The sequence below is a fragment of the Sinocyclocheilus anshuiensis genome, unplaced genomic scaffold (genome assembly GCF_001515605.1).
Source record: "Sinocyclocheilus anshuiensis isolate Anshui unplaced genomic scaffold, SAMN03320099.WGS_v1.1 scaffold1512, whole genome shotgun sequence".
Taxonomy (NCBI): Eukaryota; Metazoa; Chordata; class Actinopteri; order Cypriniformes; family Cyprinidae; genus Sinocyclocheilus; species Sinocyclocheilus anshuiensis.
This window is the reverse complement of record NW_015557148.1, coordinates 68,350-86,797: the sequence shown is the minus strand read 5'-3', so window position 1 is coordinate 86,797 and position 18,448 is coordinate 68,350. Positions and strand designations below refer to the sequence as shown.

General features: G+C 36.9%; 1 protein-coding gene across 5 annotated transcripts in view; it reads left to right on the top strand.

Moving 5' to 3' along the window:
* LOC107678126 (myosin-10-like) overlaps positions 1-18,448 on the top strand; it is a 40,628-nt gene that overhangs the window by 10,676 nt on the left and 11,504 nt on the right. For 2 of the 5 annotated variants that reach the window (XM_016473288.1, XM_016473284.1), the window contains exons 4-30: positions 1,535-1,691; positions 3,025-3,052; positions 3,555-3,672; positions 4,401-4,448; positions 4,720-4,731; positions 5,616-5,708; positions 5,807-5,870; positions 6,126-6,224; positions 6,327-6,470; positions 6,606-6,820; positions 7,172-7,324; positions 7,408-7,581; positions 7,711-7,884; positions 7,971-8,085; positions 8,997-9,068; positions 9,162-9,182; positions 9,547-9,752; positions 12,235-12,356; positions 12,570-12,639; positions 12,859-13,019; positions 13,101-13,209; positions 13,989-14,120; positions 14,246-14,452; positions 14,535-14,672; positions 14,750-14,873; positions 16,759-16,930; positions 17,037-17,249. In XM_016473288.1, coding sequence (XP_016328774.1) covers positions 1,535-1,691; positions 3,025-3,052; positions 3,555-3,672; positions 4,401-4,448; positions 4,720-4,731; positions 5,616-5,708; positions 5,807-5,870; positions 6,126-6,224; positions 6,327-6,470; positions 6,606-6,820; positions 7,172-7,324; positions 7,408-7,581; positions 7,711-7,884; positions 7,971-8,085; positions 8,997-9,068; positions 9,162-9,182; positions 9,547-9,752; positions 12,235-12,356; positions 12,570-12,639; positions 12,859-13,019; positions 13,101-13,209; positions 13,989-14,120; positions 14,246-14,452; positions 14,535-14,672; positions 14,750-14,873; positions 16,759-16,930; positions 17,037-17,249 — 3,341 coding nt within the window. The remainder of the gene's footprint in view (positions 1-1,534; positions 1,692-3,024; positions 3,053-3,554; positions 3,673-4,400; positions 4,449-4,719; positions 4,732-5,615; positions 5,709-5,806; positions 5,871-6,125; positions 6,225-6,326; positions 6,471-6,605; positions 6,821-7,171; positions 7,325-7,407; positions 7,582-7,710; positions 7,885-7,970; positions 8,086-8,996; positions 9,069-9,161; positions 9,183-9,546; positions 9,753-12,234; positions 12,357-12,569; positions 12,640-12,858; positions 13,020-13,100; positions 13,210-13,988; positions 14,121-14,245; positions 14,453-14,534; positions 14,673-14,749; positions 14,874-16,758; positions 16,931-17,036; positions 17,250-18,448) is intronic. The other 3 variants (XM_016473285.1, XM_016473287.1, XM_016473289.1) reach the window with 3 other exon arrangements.

Genomic DNA, 18,448 nt, shown 5'->3' with positions numbered 1-18,448 from the left:
GATGCTCGTATGTATTTGCAGTACACAAGCCGCGATTAAGAAAGCTGACTCCACTGTGATGTGACCCGGTCTCTCTCTCACGCACAGACACACGACGCGATACTATACACGGCGCAAAAATCCGCATTTGAACAGTCAATAGCAAATACTTCAACTATTAAGAAAACATACTTACAGTAGCTGATTCAGAATAAGCGCCAGATTGTCATAGCAAAGTCGGAATTGACCCTTTTTTTTTTAGAAATAGCCTTTGCACAGCCAGCCTTGTAGGCTACTCTCCTAGGTTCACAAAACTGTTGTCCATAAAATGCGTTGCACAAATTCGAACATCTGGGTTGTGCTGTTCTGTTGTAAATAAATCTTAACCAGTGATTCCTCATTGCATCTACTTTCAGAAGGCCAAATAAAGTGCTTTTGCTTTCGCACAGAACACACAGCGTCTCCCTGACATGGCTGCATCAACACTACTGCGGTTCCTGAAACCACGCCTTCTTTCTTTGCGTGAACATTAAGCAAATATTTCCACATCGTGACGTAGAGATGTGGGGCCGTGTTTGAATGAGACGTTTTAGCCCGGTCTGGATCAGCCTTCTCTTTTAGATAGAATAAATCCTTTTGTGGGAGACTTTGAGCTTTGTAACTCTGCAGATCTTACACATGCACAAATAGCTACATAACACACTAAAGAAAAGGAAAAATAGAAATCGCATCATATGACCCCTTTAATGTGGTAAATGTATTCTTCTTCTTCTAACGTAATATAACTCCAAAAGCAAAATAGAATATAAGTTGTGCTTGTGAATATCTAATTTACTTCCAACTAAGCGCCTCAAACAAAAGCACTAGTGCTGAACGATTAATCAAAATAAAATTAAAATCACAATATGACTTTGTATGAATATTAAAATTTATTTATTTAAATAAATATATTTGCCAACAAAGGAGAAGCTTTAACCCTTTGGTTTTCCACCAAAATAAAAGCTCAATCAAAGCTCAAAATAAAGAAATTAAGACTCAAATACTATTATTGTAATTTTACAGTTGTACTGTAAAATAATATTATTATTATTATTATTATATTTTTCTTAAACACTAAATTGTTTTTTATTTTACACTGAATTCTTTTTTATTTTACAATTTACATTATTTATTTTGTTTAATGTTTTTATTTTATAATAGTTACATTGATTTATAACATTTTTGCCCAAATTGTGCAGTCCTACAAACAAGCACAGCAAACCTAAAGTTCTTTAAAAAAAAAATAATGGAACACTTTGAAAATGTGCGTTGGACTGATCAAAACCTGAGCACTGTGACTTAAGGAATCTGGGTAAAGGCAGCCAATCAGATCTGAGCTTCTGATTTTTGCAAGTAACTGCTAGTTTTGTGTGCAGTATCCATCAGGCAGTCAGTGAACAGACTGTGGGCAGTCTGTGGGTGGTCTGTCTGTGCAGCTCTGCCAAGAATAGTTTCTACATATACAACTTTATTTCAATCTGTCTGAATTCTGGTGTTTGTGTGTGATGTCTGACAGACATACTCCGGCCTGTTTTGTGTGGTGATCAACCCCTATAAGAACCTGCCCATCTATACAGAATCCATCATAGAGATGTATCGTGGGAAGAAACGGCATGAGATGCCTCCACATATCTACGCCATATCAGAGGCGGCCTACAGGAGCATGCTGCAAGGTACCATGGCAACCAACTAACCTGCTGTAGGCTGCTTCAGTTTTTCTGAATTTATTCATACACCTCTGCATCAAAATATTTAGAAAGAAGGAGCCAGTTTCACGTTGTTTCAAGTTTTTTCACATACTTGGTAACAGTGTGAAACCCCAAGCATGACTGAGACACTAAGATTTGGCATTTTCACCCCGTATCCTGCTCTTCAGGGTGTGTCTGTGGTTAATAAACTGGCCAGACCGGTGTGTGTGTGTGTGTTTTCAGGGAAAAAGAGCCATGCCGATTATGTCATGAGTCTTAACTCATTTCTAATAAATGACATAATGTGAATTTTGTTTTTTAACTGTGTCAGAAAGTTTTACTGTTCTAATTTTTTTAGTCTTATTTAAAGGCTTTGAGATAGAAAATACAACTGGAAGTCCAATTTATAAACATTATTTATTAATTTAATTTATTCATTAATGGATTAACTAGATACAGTTTGATGATTTCTGTTGAGCTGGTGCGCTGCAGATCTGTTCTGATTGGGTTGCGAACAGCAGAGAAAAATGCTAAATGCAAATAATTGCAAACCATATAATCATGCATATAGGTAAAATAGCAAAATAAATAGGCTTAGCAACTTCTAAAAGGGAGGAGAAAACACACATCTTTTGTTGTTGATGCCTGAGGCATGATGTTTTGCTGCAGATTCATCTGTCACTTGGGACTAATGCTAATACAATTTAGCCACTTTTATTTTAGCATTATTTATATACTATACATGCTATATACTATTTATTAATATTTTTGAATTAGCCTTTAATTTAAAATTTTAAGTTTTAGTAATTTTGTTATGTGCTTTTGTCATTAGTTTTTTATATTTCTGTTTTGCTTTATTTTTCAGTTTTAGCAATTTTAGTACTTTAGATTAAACTTATTTATTTCAGTTAGTTTTTGCTAGAAATGGAAATATTATTTTTTAATAAGTATTTTTAATCATTATTTTATTTCAGCTTTATTTCCATTGTCCAATGTAAAATCTGGGTCCTGAGTCAAAACCTGGTTCAGAATCTCCAGTGTAGATGCTCTCAATATGAATATGTTTGTGTAACTGTGTTATACGTGCAGTGTCTTTGGGTGTCTCCTCTACCTTATAGATTATAGATCCTTATAAATAAGTTATTATTCTCTAAGCATGGTTATTACATTACTTTATATGTTTTCTCTTAAATAGCAAACGTTTCATATTGACAGTCACATAATTCAGAGCCATATTCAAATCGGTGAGAGCAATCACTTTAATTGTTCATTGGTCATGCTAATGTCCCTCTTCATGTGTATTGTTTCCCTCATACAGACAGAGAAGATCAGTCCATCCTGTGCACGTGAGTTATATTTGAGTTTGACTACATATTTGTGGAATTACAGCAGAAAGTTCAGAATAATATTCTTCAGCTCTTTCAGGCCATCAAAACTCATGATTTCTTATGACTGGAAAACAATGAACATTTAAGTTGGAGAGATGTAAGTTTGAGCTGTAGCTATTTGACTTGTTTCTCTTAGTAGACCCAGCAGAAGCCTAAAGGCCACAAAAAGTCAAAGTTACCAGAAAGTCTTGCCCTGTTTATTCCCTCAGTCCTGGTATAATGTAAATGAACTTACTTCATTCAGACGGACGATCTGTTTTTCCACAGATCATTATTTTCTTTCCCTTTACATGTGTTGCTAATTTGTTCCAGCATATGTTTAGTATCTTCCAGCTAAGTCATCTGCTCGTATTTGTTTGAATAACTCTGAAAATAGTCTAAACCTATTTTACAGCAGAAGGTGGTTTATTTGTTCTGTGTGTGTGTGTGTGTGTGTGTGTGTGTGTGTGTGTGTGTTCAGAGGGGAATCCGGTGCAGGAAAGACAGAGAACACAAAAAAAGTGATTCAGTATCTGGCACATGTGGCATCCTCACACAAGTCTGGCACTCTGGGTCGTCCCAAAGACAGCGCCCTTCAGGTGAGGACTGGGGATTGCCATACGTTTCTTTTTCTGCTTTTCTAACAAGTCAGCACATGCTTACCTTTTGATTTTGTTGTTTTATGTATTTATTTATTGCTGCTGCCTAGTTGTCCAATAACTCACTTCTGTTACAGAAGTTCTGTTCATCAATAAGGATAAATAATACATAATGCAATAATACAATTTTAATGTTCTGCAGATCCAGTGTCTGTTGTTTATACTTGCCTTGCCAATATGTTCACCAATAAAAATTCTATTGGTTATATATGGTTATATTTTTAGCAAAATTTTTTTATTAAATCTGCCAAAATATTTTTCATTAAATGCTAAGTTTTATACATTATTAAAATTATGTCCGATAACGAATGCAGATGATAATTTGTTATGCTGTTGCTGATAGCCAATAAATGGCAAATAATAAAATTAAAATTATACTATTTTGTGGAAATCAAAATTTATTTAGAAAAAAAAGAAAATTAAAAATAGCGTCAATTGTTTTAAATATTGTTTATAATGTCAGCTGGAACTTTCACACTTGCCACAGATTATCCTTATTGTTAACTCTTGAATTATAAATCTGTATGCTGGCTATATGCATCTTTTCTCTAATATTTCTCTTTTCGCTGTTCTTGGTTGCACTTCTCTCCCTGTCTCCTCTCTTTCCTGGGTCCTGCTGTTTCTCTTCTTCTTTTCTCTTTCTCTTTGTTCTCTGTTCTGCGCTGAAGATGGATGGTACGCGCTCTCTGGGTCGTGGCAGTAGCGCTGTGAACAGGGTGAGTGGGGGTTTTTCTCTTCATGACTGACAAATCCGGCTGATAGGAAGGAAGTCAGACTACAGCGGTTCTAATTCATGTCCTGCCACTTTAATCTCATAATGTGTGATATCATATGTCCAATTAATCTGTGTGGATTTATTTGTTTTGCTTTGTTTTTTAACCATGTTTTTATGTTTTTGCTCATCAATATGTTCTATTTTTTGTCCCCTGTTTGTCCTGTTCACTTGTTCAACCACCCCATCTCTCTCTTTTTTGTGGACTCTAACAGACTGTGCAGTATGTGAGTATGGTTGTGCGCTAATGCTTCCATTATGGGCCTGTCGGGAGCGCTGTATGTATATTAAAGCTTTGCTATGGTATTTTTTTGACCTATATAGACCAAACTGGTCTATGGGTAAGAGCGAAACCAAACAGAGGTTATCTGCACTGTACATGGATTTTTTTTTTCATCTAAAGGCTTTTGCTGAGCTGCAATTTTATGAGTTTGCACTCATAAACACTGTGTGTGTGTGGTTCTGACCTTTAATTTAGGACAAATTTAACTATTTCTATTTCTAATTTTTATTTTTATTTATTTCCTTTTTTATTGTACACAATTTTCTTGGTTTGCTTTAGGGCAGTGTTTTTTTTTATTTTGTTTGACCTAATTTACATAGTTTATATTTATTAAACTATAAAGTACATTTATTTATTTGATTTTATTAAAAAATGTTTTATGCAATTTTTCGTCTGACTTCATATCACTTTTCTGTAAAAAAACCCCCCAAAAAAACAATGCATGTTCTTTCAATTTTTAAAAAATGTAATTAACTGCCTAGATTTTTCTTTATTTTCTGTATATATATAATTTTTTTTTTTATTATTATCTTTTTAACCCCCTTTTTGTGTATTATCAACACCCCACACCTTGATAATCACCAAGTTAATCTTTGGATTCTGTAGTAATTATAATTTGCTTTATTTAAAATTAATAGACATCTGTGGTAAGTCTCCATTTAGTGAAGTAAACATGTATGTGTGTTTGTGCAAGAGAGTGTGAGAGTTGTTTGGCTGCAGTCATATGCTGCTGGTGCTGGTGCTGCGGGGTCTCTGAATGCATGATATTTGCTGGAATGTGGGTAATATTCCTGCTCTAACATGCTGTTCTTCCTGTCCTGTGTCTAGGGGGAACTGGAGAGACAGTTACTGCAGGCAAACCCCATTCTTGAAGCCTTTGGCAATGCCAAAACTGTCAAAAATGACAACTCTTCTAGATTTGTAAGCTCTGCAACAGTACACCTAACCATCATCACTTGAACCTAGATATAAATCTTGATGTTTTGATCTGGTCTGACATGCTTTTCAATTTGTTTTAGGGCAAATTCATCAGGATCAATTTTGATGTTGCTGGATATATTGTTGGTGCTAATATTGAAACCTGTATCCTTCATACACTCACTAAAATCACCTTTACACCAGTTTGATAATTGAAAAAAAAAAATTGCTCAGAAAAGTAACGTTAGTTGTGTGAAAGGTTAAAGCATCTTTGTTTGCAGATACTACTTTGTATTTTGTTATCCAATGCCATTCATAAATTTGGGCTACTTTACTCAATAAATGAGTAAAGCCTATAATGTACAGCATATAAACAAGGTGTATATTGGTGCATTTTTCTTTAACCCGCATGTGTATCAGATCTGCTGGAGAAGTCTCGAGCCATTCGTCAGGCTAAAGACGAGCGAACCTTCCATATCTTCTACCAGCTCCTCTCTGGAGCTTCTGAGGCCATGAGAAGTCAGTAGACCACACACAACACAGCGTCAAAAATATAAAGGTTTCTGTTGTCTTCTATGCAAACATTATTATTGTAATTATTTATCCATTGTCTCTCTGTAGAGGAACTTCTGCTGGGCAGTGCGGATCAGTATCGCTTCCTCTGCGGGGGGTCACTTCCTGTTCCGGGTCAGAGTGATTCAGAAAACTTCACTCAGACAATGGACTCAGTGACTATCATGGGCTTCACACAGGAAGAATCCACATGTAAGAGAGGAGGGTCTCAAATAGATCTAGAAGGAAACATCCACAAGATTTTATAAAATATGTACATGAAATCTGAAAAATAAAATTGATTTTCCATCCTTCTGTCCATCTTGCTATCTCTCTCTCTCTCTTCAGCTATGTTAAAGGTGATCTCTGCAGTGCTGCAGTTTGGGAACATCACGTTTCACAAAGAGAAGAACACAGATCAGGCCTCAATGCCGGATGACACAGCAGCGCAGAAACTCAGCCACCTGCTGGGCATCAGTGTACTGGAGTTTAGCCGAGCCATTCTCACTCCCCGCATCAAAGTGGGCCGCGAGTATGTCCAGAAGGCTCAGACCAAGCAGCAGGTGTGTGTTTTTGTGGCTTCATGTAGTGCTTTGAAATACTACAGATGTACATTGCAACTACAAATAGCCTTGTTGACACAGAAAGGGACCATTTTTACACTAAAACGATTTACTTAATTTAAATATTCATTCTTAAGTAAAATCAAATTTAATATTCATATTTCAGAATTTTAATATATGGCTAATTTTTAGTAGGTGTCAAAGCATCAAGCAATATATCACAGCTTTTGTCTGAACCAGCTGTGAACATCGTTGCACATTAAGACCACCTACAGTAATATACTTGTACTTCAACAATGCTGTACTATAGAAACATTCATTTTTTTTTTCCATTTCTGTGGGCGTGTTCAGGCTGATTTCGCAGTGGAGGCTTTGGCGAAGGCCACATATGAGCGTCTGTTCCGCTGGCTGGTGCACCGGATCAATAGAGCCCTGGACCGCAGACAGCGTCAGGGAGCCTCATTCATCGGGATCCTGGACATCGCTGGATTTGAGATCTTCCAGGTGGGCGATATGCGAGGGTCTTAGTGATTGTTTATTATTCTGCTCGTAAATATTAATCTCTCCCTTTGTCTCTCTCACAACAGCTGAACTCATTCGAGCAGTTATGTATCAACTACACTAATGAGAAACTACAGCAGCTGTTCAATCACACCATGTTTGTACTGGAGCAAGAGGAGTACCAGCGAGAGGGCATCGAGTGGAACTTCATCGACTTCGGTCTGGATCTTCAGCCCTGTATCGACCTCATTGAGAGACCGGTCAGTGTGTGTGTGTGTGTGTGTGTGTGTGTGTGTGTGTGTGTGTGTAGATCTTAATTCACATCATAGAGAACCACCTGATTTGACATGCTGTGTCTTTGTAGTGTTTCTGACTGGTTTGCTCCACAGGCTCATCCTCCTGGCGTCCTGGCATTGTTGGATGAGGAGTGTTGGTTTCCAAGGGCAACTGATCACTCATTTGTGGACAAGCTGTCAGCTGAGCAGGGTTCACACTCGAAGTTCATGCGGCCGAGGCAGCTTAAAGAAGAGGCCGACTTCTCCATTATACACTATGCTGGCAAGGTCAGATTTATATTTTTGCCACGGTGTATCCTCCATTTTTCTGTTTTCTAGTCAACATGAAGTCATAATGGAGTTTCTTACTCTAGGTGGACTATAAGGCAGATGAGTGGCTGATAAAGAACATGGATCCGTTGAATGATAATATTGCGTCTCTCCTGCACCAGTCATCTGACCCCTTCATCTCTGAGCTCTGGAGGGAGGGTGAGTTGAGTAAAGTAAAGTAAAGTAAAGTAAAGTAAAGTAAAGTAAAGTAAAGTAAAGTAAAGTAAAGTAAAGTAAAGTAAAGTAAAGTAAAGTAATAAAAAGTAAAGTAAAGTAAAGTAAAGTAAAGTAAAGTAAAGTAAAGTAAAGTAAAGTAATAAAGTCAAGTCGTCAAATAAAATACAGGTATTATTATTATTATTATTATTATTAGGATAAATAAATTAATAATTAAATTAATAACAAATAGATATTATTATTAACATCAACAACGTCACCACCAACAATAAATTAATTAATTTCTTCATACAGTTACAAACTGGTACAAACAATACAAACCTTTAAATGGCTTAACTACAGCCTTAAAGATAATATATAATTGTTATTTATTAATAATTGGTTAATAATGCAATATTATTATTATTCTATTACTAATATTTTAAGCAGAAACAAGCAAATAAACAAATAATAATCTTGTTGTTGTTGTTGGTATTATTATTATTATTAATAATATTATTATTAATTTTCCAAAATTTCAGAAGACAATAAACAAATAAATGCAATTATTATTATTATTATTACTTCCCAAAGTTTCAAATTCAGAAGCAAGACAACTACTACTACTAATAATTTGTTTGTTTAAATAAATAAATAAGTAATTATTAATGTTTATTATTTTTAACATCAACAACAATAATAAATAATAAATGAATTGTTTGGTACAATTACAAACTGGTACAATTATTTATTAATAAATGTTTGATAATGCAGTATTAATAATTAATTTTTCATTTCACTACTAATATTTAATAATGTAATCTACTATAGACTAACGCTTTGCTTTGTGATGTCTTCTCTTCTCTTCTCTTCTCTTCTCTTCTCTTCTCTTCTCTTCTCTTCTCTTCTCTCAGATATTCAAACTCTTCCTCGCGTGTACTTTTTCGACTCTTATGCCACACTGCAAACCAATGGCACTGACAGCAGTAGGTTTTTCTGCTCTTCCTCTTTTAACCTCTTCATCAGTTCATCTAACTGTTGATTAACCCTTCACTCTTTCTTTCATCTCTCTTTCATAGCATCAGATTGTGATGTGATGTGTGGGTTGCTGTTTTGCACTGTAGTTTAGCAGAATGTGTAGTTTTTCTTTTCATGGGTTGCTATAGAGCTCATGCTAATTAGTTCAGTTTGGTTTAACATTAGATAATTGTGATCCGCTTGTCTCTAGTTTATTCGTCGTGAAGCATCTTTCTTAATGTGCTTTAAACGTAGATTTTTTTTCTGTTTGGTAAATGTTAAAGGTCTCAGTACAATACATTCATACTAAGACTTCTACCTGAACAGAAAAAAATATCTTTCTGGTTCTTGTACAGTATGTATGTTTTAATAGCACTAATGTAAAGTCATAGTGCTCAATGCACATGTTCATTTTATACAATAACATCCCTGTTTTGTGCTTGTCAGTGGAGAGGATTGTGGGTCTGGATCAGGTGTCATCTGGTGAGAGCAGTGGACCGGTGAGTTTTGGGGCTGCCGGGCTCAAGACGAAGAAGGGCATGTTCCGCACGGTGGGCCAACTCTACAAAGAGTCCCTGACTAAACTGATGGCCACCCTCCGCAACACCAACCCCAACTTCCTGCGCTGCATCATCCCTAACCATGAGAAAAGGGTAAGAAAGAATCTTACTAAAAATGGATGTCATGGTATTTCTCCTTTCTTAATGAGAACTTAACATTTGACTAAAGTGCCTTTTTAAAAGTTTCATATAGTATATAACTGATAGTAAAATGTTTATTGTAGGGTTGCACAAAATGTTAATTAAAATGTATTGTTATCGGTGAATATTGTCTATTTAAGTATGCATGCTCATTTAGGCTTAATCTGAAATCCCCCCCATACCCTCATTCACTACATTAGGTCACTAATTCAGTTCACTAAAAGGAGTGAGTGAATTTGGACACTGTGTGCACCAGAAGGACTGCCTCTTTTGCATAGTTTGTGCTTGCTGTTTAATGTTCAAATAATCATTTGAAACTGGCAAACTAGCAGCTCCAGTAGTAAGATTAAAGGATTTATCTTGAACTCTGTCACGGAAATTATGTAAATATGGAGCCCCGCACATGGCATGCAGGAAAAAAATAGTAGGCTAAGGCCCCGTCCACACGGAGATGCGTTTAGCTGTATACGCATACATTTTGAATCGTATAGGCATTTTGTCCACACAGATCTGGCGTTTTGGGAGAGTGAAACCGATATTTTTTGGTTTCCACCCCAGAGTGGATAAATCTGAAAAATCCGCCCTTGCGTTTTCGTGTGGACAGCGAATCCGTATATTTTCTGAAACGATGATGTCATCAGCCCACGTCTCGCCCCTAGTCAGACACCGCTACGTCACGTAACAGCAACAAAAACATGAACAAACACTGTTACTTGGAGTTAGATGTAGAATGTCTAAAGTGGTCTATCAAAATAAAGTGTAACCAAATTCAGCTCATCCAGTGTGTTTTTAAAGATCTACATTCAGTGTTAATGATTAAAGGTGCAGTAGGAGATCTTGGAAAATGCTAACTTTAGCCTGATAGCACTGAAAGTGAACGTCCCACCCTCCCTGCAATCACCGTCCAAAGCCACGCCCCCTGAACACATATACGCTCACAGACCAGAATACCAGAAACAACATTACTACAATAGGCTACATCAGCGTTCCCAATTCCAGCCCATGTTCCGAAGTGAAGTAAACTTCAAAGGATTTCCCCTGCTCAGGGAGGAGGGAGCAAAGAATACTGTGTTATCATATCGATTGGAACACAGTTCATGCACGTACCTCACTTCTAATGAGCTGGTTATCTGAATCACGAGGACTAGAATTGGGAACCGCTGGCTACATCATGTGTCATTCATACCAGGCAGGAAGATCTGGTTGTTGATGTTTGCCTGCTATTCTAAGCTCTGTCTGCACAGAGGTATGCTAATACATACGTTGACAGGCAGGTAGAAAAGCCCATTAAAATGCTCGGACCGAGCGTTTTGATTGGACGAACATTTCTTGGTCCTAAGCCTTCCACAGAATATATAAATACATATAAATATATTTAGACCACTTAACTTAATGATTGCTATCAGGATGCGAAGACGATGTATACTACATCGTTTTGTGTCGTTTTGTGTCGGTTTCGTGTGGACAGATATTTCTTGAGACGAGGGAAAAAAAAGATCGGATAGGGAAAGCTCTGGCTTCGTGTGGACGTAGCCTAAATCATGTGCACGATTTACTATTTTGTTCCCTCAATTTATAAATTGTGCGCTCGATTTACTAATTCGTTCCCTCGTTTTGCTAAATCGTGCACACGATTTATAAATCGAGAGAACGAATTAGTAAATTGTGTGCACGATTTAGCAAATCGAGGGAACGAAATAGTAATAGTGTGTACGTTTTAGTACATCGAGGGAATGAATTAGTAAATCGTGCGCACTATTTATTTATTTTTTCTTGCATGTCATGTGCGGGGCTCCGTATGTATAAACCCTATTTAAACAATTTAATAATCAATTTACAATGAATTTATACATGTGTTGTATTACGCTGTACGCCATGGACGAGCGCTTTGTAAAATGAATGGATGATTCAGCTGCGGGCGCCATCTTCTGGCGAGACGCGGCAATTCATTCGGTGCACGACTCTCACAGTGCGTTATGGGTATTCTCTAGCAGTTGAGCGTGCACCGGTTGTACACTCATTTTTGCGGTGCATTGTGGGATTGAATGAGTGCATGGAGAACATCCACTATGGTTTCGGACACCACTAAAAATGGCTGTCCCCTCAAATAGTGCCCTATTTAAGGGTATGGGGGCGATTTCGGGTACAGCCTTAGATTAGATTTGCTGTCATCTAACACTCTGTCATTGCTGTGATTGTTAAATGTATTTTTTTACATGAGATTTTTAGCAAATCTCAACATGAATAGCTATTTTTCATATTGTACATTAAATTCACATATAGCATTTTAAATAGTTGATTTTAATTTGTTTTTAATTTGATGTGTTTTATTTTTTATTTATTTAGAGTATAAAATAGTATTGAATGTAATATCAGTTGTTTCATAGTTTTAATATTGGAGCATCCCTCATTTTTGTTCTTTAAATTATCACAGGCAGGGAAGTTGAGTCCTCACCTGGTTCTGGATCAGCTAAGATGTAATGGGGTGCTGGAGGGAATTAGGATCTGCAGACAGGGCTTCCCGAACCGCATCCCATTCCAGGAGTTCAGACAGAGGTGTGTGTGTATCCTGCTTAACCATATTTTGAGGAAAAAAAAATTACCCAGAAGTGAGCTAAATCAGGCAAAACCAAAAGGTTAGGTTATTCATAACTAGCTGTATATAAAAACAATATAAGTCTATGGAATGTCCCCATTAACATAAGTAAAGTAAGTAAACGTTTATAGCTTGCATAAATGAGAAATCTTATATTGTCTTATTTGTCTCAGGTATGAGATCTTGACTCCAAATGCTATTCCTCGAACCTTTATGGATGGCAAACAGGCGTGTGAGCTAATGGTAAGTGATGTTATTCAAACATAAACCTTTTTGGCTGAGTTCACAATATTGATTTGATAGAGGATATTATATTATATTAGTTTCTGATTAATAAATGTGAACAGCACAGATGCTTTAGGATCAGAGTAGGAAAGGTCAATGATGCTCTAGTGTTTTATTAAGTCAATGTGAGTTTAGTCAATACAGGTTGTTGATTATGTATTGTTCCTGTACTTATAGATCAGTGCTTTGGAGCTGGACAAGAATCTTTTCCGGGTGGGACAGAGTAAGGTGTTCTTCCGGGCTGGAGTTTTGGCTCACCTGGAGGAAGAACGAGACTTGAAGATCACTGACACCATCATCCGCTTCCAGAGCGTGGCCCGTGGATACCTTGCCAGGAGGTAAACGTCTGTGTGTGTATGTGGTAGGTTGGTGGTGTGTAATATGTGTATGTATGCGTGTTAATTGACGTGTTCTTTCAGGGCATTCCATAAGAAGCAGCAGCAGCTCAGTGCTCTGCGTGTGATGCAGAGGAACTGTGCAGCATACCTGAAGCTCAGAAACTGGCAGTGGTGGAGACTCTTCACCAAGGTAACACACAGCACTACACAACATGTCATATAAACTTCAAAAAATTAAGTAGGCCTAATGATGATATTTTAAGGTAATGCATTTAGTTAGAATGCTAACATGCAAACACAAATACTATAGAACTTTTTTATCAATATATAATGTAATAAAGTGGTAATGTGCCCCATACTCTCTTACTGGATACTCAGAATTACACACAGGTCAAAGGTTTAGGGTCGATAAGGTTTTTGAAGGAAGTCTCTTATGTTCTCCAAAGCTGTATATATTTGATCAAAAGCAGTAAAAATGGTAATATTGTGAAATTTAATTACACTTTAAAATAACTATATTATATTTGATTATATTTTAAAATGTCATTTATTCCAGTGATGGCAAAGCTGAATTTTCAGCAGACATTACTACAGTCTTCAGTGTAATAAGAACCTGTAGAAATTATTTTAATATGCTGATTTGATGCTCAAGAAAAATTTGAAGATGGTTGTTCTATTTAATATTTCTATAAAAACTGTAATACTGTGTTCAATATTTTTTTTGTAACAATGTAAAAGTCTTTACTATCACTGTTGATAAATTTAATAAATTGTAATAAAAATAGTAAAATATTAATTATTAATTTTTAATAATTAAATTATTAGTTATTAAAATTAAATGAATAATTATTGTTGTTTGCTGTTAAAATATTAATTTCTTTATTTGAAAAAAAAAATCATACTGACCCCAAACTTTGCATGCATGTCTTTTGTGTTAATTTGCTTTGTGACCTTTGACCTCTCCTCCAGGTGAAGCCCTTGCTACAGGTGACCCGCCAGGATGAAGAGATTCAAGCTCGGGAAGCACAGATTCAGAAAGCCAAAGACAAGCTGAGTAAACTAGAGCATGACTTTTCTGAACTGGACAAAAAAAAACAACAGGTAACTTTATTTCCTCGGTTCACTCAATTTTGTTGAGCGTGTTTGACCAAACAAGCATGTACACCAAAACAAGAAAGTGTTCATTTGTTTGATTTCCACATTCATCTTGTTGTCCTCTTTGAAAGCTGATGGAGGAGAAGTCGGTACTGACTGACCAGCTGCAGGCGGAGGCGGAGTTATTCGCAGAGGCAGAGGAAATGAGAGCACGGCTGGCCAGTCGCAAACAGGAACTTGAAGATGTGTTGGGAGAGCTTGAGAGCCGATTGGAGGAGGAAGAGGAGAGGACCCTTCAGCTGACCAATGAGAAGAAGCGAATACAGCAACATGTGCAGGTGAGGAGGATGGATGTTTCTGTCTGTGTCTGGTGCCCACTATTGAGGATCTTCTGTCAACATCACTGTTTCTTTCGCTCAGGATCTGGAGGAACAGCTAGAGGAGGAAGAGGGGACACGTCAGCGCCTCCAGCTGGAGAAAGTCACCCTGGAAAGCAAAGTGAAAAGTCTGGAGGCCGAGACCTTGACTTTGGGAGAGCAGAGAGACAGATTAAGCAAGGTAGTTAAAGAGAAGATGATTGTTGTTTGAATACAGCTCCAATGGTACAGTGGCTCATGAATTTTTCTCTCTTTCAGGAGAAAAAACAGCTGGAAGAGAGACTGAATGAAGTGACAGATCAACTCACAGAGGAAGAGGAGAAGGTGAAGAGTCTTAACAAGCTGAAAAACAAACAGGAAGCTGTCATCGCTGATTTAGAAGGTAACTGTCCTTGTGTTAATTATGCATTTAAAAAGTGTAGATGATTCATTGGATCTGTTGAATTTGGGCTTTGTTTCCAAGATTTCAAGACTGCATTTATTACATTTTGAGAACCATGATTATGGCAATCTTTACTTACAAAACCGTTTGGGGTCAGTATGTCTGTTTGTTAATTTATTTATTGAGATTATTTTACTTTTATTTAGTAAGGTCAAAAGTGACTTTTGATTGTTACAAAAACTTTACATTTTAAATGCAAATAAAACTTTCTATTTACCAAAGAATCCTGACAAAAATGTATTATGGTTTTCACAATATCGATTATCATTGATAATAATAAGAAATATTTCTTAAAGTCCCTGTAAAGTCAATATTAAGTATGTTTTCTGAGTTTGTCACACCACAGAAAAATGTATTATTAACCACTCAGCCAAATTTGAATGATAAAAAAATCTGCTAAGTACATAAAATAAGTTATCAAAATCTCGAAAAAATGGGCGGTATCCTCTGCTCTCAAACGCTGGGGGCGTGTCTGCTGTCTGTGCTGAAACCACACCCACTCGCGGGAAAGCTGCCGCCTCTTAACTGTCAAATACCGCTACAGCCTAAATGGATGTTCCTAGCAGCTTAATTGGATTTACAAAGCCATACATATTTGCCCATACATATTTGCTCCAGTGAGTCATCGACATTTATTATAGTGTTAGGGGAGGGGCCATGATCGGTGGCTCCAGTGCGTCATCGAGCCACCGTTTTAGCCCCACCCAAAAAATCCTGAACACAGAAGATCTAACTGATCTAACTCCACTATTCAGTACTACAGAATTCACAGTCTTTGTAATGTGTTTCAGCAATACATTTGTAACATTTATAATGCGTTATAGAAACAATTCTCAGAATTGACTTTACAGGGACTTCAATCAACTTGAATCAACTAATTAGAATGATTACTAAATGGTCATGTGACACTGAAGACTGTAGTAATGACAGCAGAAAATTCAACTTTGCCAACACAGAAATAAATTACATTTTGAAATTTATTAAAACAGAAAATGTATTATTTTAAATTGTTATAATATTTCACAATATTGCTGTTTTACTGCATTTTGGTTAAACAAATGCAGCCTTTGTGAGCATAAGAGACTTCACTTAAAAACATAAAAAATAAAATAAATAAATAATGTATTTAATGTAAATAAATAATAATCAAACACAAGAAAATTATGTTTTTGAAGTGACGTGACATGTGGCCAAGTATGGTTACCCATACTAGGAATTAGTGCTCTGCATTTATCCCATCCTAAGTGCACACACACCGTGAACACACACCCGGAGCAGTGGGCAGCCATTTATGCTGCGGCGCCCGGGGAGCAGTTGGGGGTTCGGTGACTTGCTCAAGGGCACCTCAGTCGTGGTATTGAAGGTGGGAGAGAGCGCTGTACATTCACTCCCCCCACCTACAATTCCTGCCGGACCCATAGTTGAAGAAACTATATATAACTATCAAAGCTCAAACAGTAGCTTATATGACTTCAGAAATAATATTAATAAATCATATGAACTATATGGCAAATGTATTGTGTTTTAATGGTGTTAATGGTGTTTTTTTGTACTTTTTGAAGCTTGAAAGACATTTTCTCTACAGTATGAGCCATATTGGTATGGAAAAGGACAGCATCAAGATTCTTTAAAAAAAATCTCCTTTTGTCTTCCATGTAGAAATAACAGCTAATAGGCTGGGGTAGTATGAGGCTAATTCAGAATACAAATAAATAACATAAATAACAAATAATTAACAGAATCTTATTTTTGGGGTGGACTATTCCTTTACAGGTTCATAAACACAACACAAACAGATATATAAATGTCTCTTCCTTTCCCTTAGAGCGTCTGAAGAGGGAAGAGCAGGGCCGTCTGGAACAGGAAAAGTGGAAGAGGCGGATGGAAGGAGAGGCAGTGGAGGCCCAAGAGCAGCTGTCTGACCTGAGCTTACTCGTCACTGAGCTGAGAGGCAGCGTGAACCAAAGAGAGAAAGAGATCACCACATTACAGTCACGGTACATGCACAAACATAAGTCTATCTTATAGCGAATCCTCGTAGCACAGTCACTTTAAGAAGTAATAGTACTTAAGAATGACATCTCATCATTTTTTCTCTCTCAGGCTGGAAGAAGAGGGGGCACGTCGTGCAGAGGCTCAGAGAGCCCTGAGAGAGGCCATGTCTCAGGTCTCTGAGCTCAAAGAGGAGGTGGAGAATGAAAGAGGAATGAGGGAGAGAGCTGAGAAACAGAGGAGAGATCTGGGCGAGGAGTTAGAGGCTTTGAGGACTGAACTAGAAGATACATTGGACACTACAGCTGCTCAGCAAGAGCTCAGGTGTGTGCGTGTGCGTGCGCACTGTTTTTAATCATATCTAGTGAAAATCTTTACATACAAAAAGGCATACATTTTAAAGATTGATTTCAATATTAAACAGTCACTAAACAGTCAACTAATGAGAAAATCACTATTCTACCCTTGTGAAAAAGAAATACACTTTTGAAAAGAGTACTTACTACAGAAATAATATACTTTGTATATATACTTAAATATGTACTTAAGTAATGTTTTTGGACACTTAATGCATGTTAATGTAATTTCTATTGAAGTTTGTATTTAAATTATGTGTAATTACACATTTGTAATGATAAAGTTGCAATTTAGAGCATTTAGATTATAGTAACTTTAAATGTAATATTAAATAACACACTTCAGTTACTTTACACAATTTATTAATTTATTAAAAGTAATTTGCATGTGCTTTTCTATGTTGGTCAACACATCAAAATAAGTGTACTTTAAAACACAACAAAAGATTAAAACATAATGATTTGTATTTTAAAACGTTTAAATGTGCACTTTTTAAATGTGTTTCTTAAAGAGAGTTAAATTAAGTGTTCTTAAAGAGAGAATAGTTTTATGATACACACTTAAGTGGCCTTTTATTTAATTAATATTATATTATCTACAAGTGTGTAACAAAGAGGAGTGAGAATGGTAGTGTGACCCTGTGAGGCAGGCAGATCTGTTATGAAGTCGATGGCTATGTGGGACCAGGGGCGTTGTGGGATGGGTAATGGTTGTAGGAGACCAGCAGGCAGTTGATGAGGGGATTTGGTTATGTTGCAAGTTGCACAGTCTCTGATGAAGGCGATTGTCTCTGCTTGTAGAGTGGGCCACCAGAAGCAATTATTTAATAACTGAAGGGTTGCTGCTATACCTGGGTGTCGGGAGCCGGGAGTTGAATGAACTAGCTGAATTACTCTTTGTCGTAGAGCTTGCACATATGTGAGATTAGGTGGGGTTTCGGCTGGAGCTGGTTCGGTCCAGTGGCGTTAGAATCCATGTGCAGCTTTATTAATTCACAAGGTAGGTCATACAGGCATAGATCGGTAACTGGTTAGACACAACGAAGGCTGGGCAGAATTGTGAACAGTGTTCGTGATCAGGGTCGAGGCAGGCGGTAGACAAACAATAGCATGAATCAACAAGGCAGGCAGGGTCAGAATAGGTAGGCAGCAAGCAATCATAAAGGG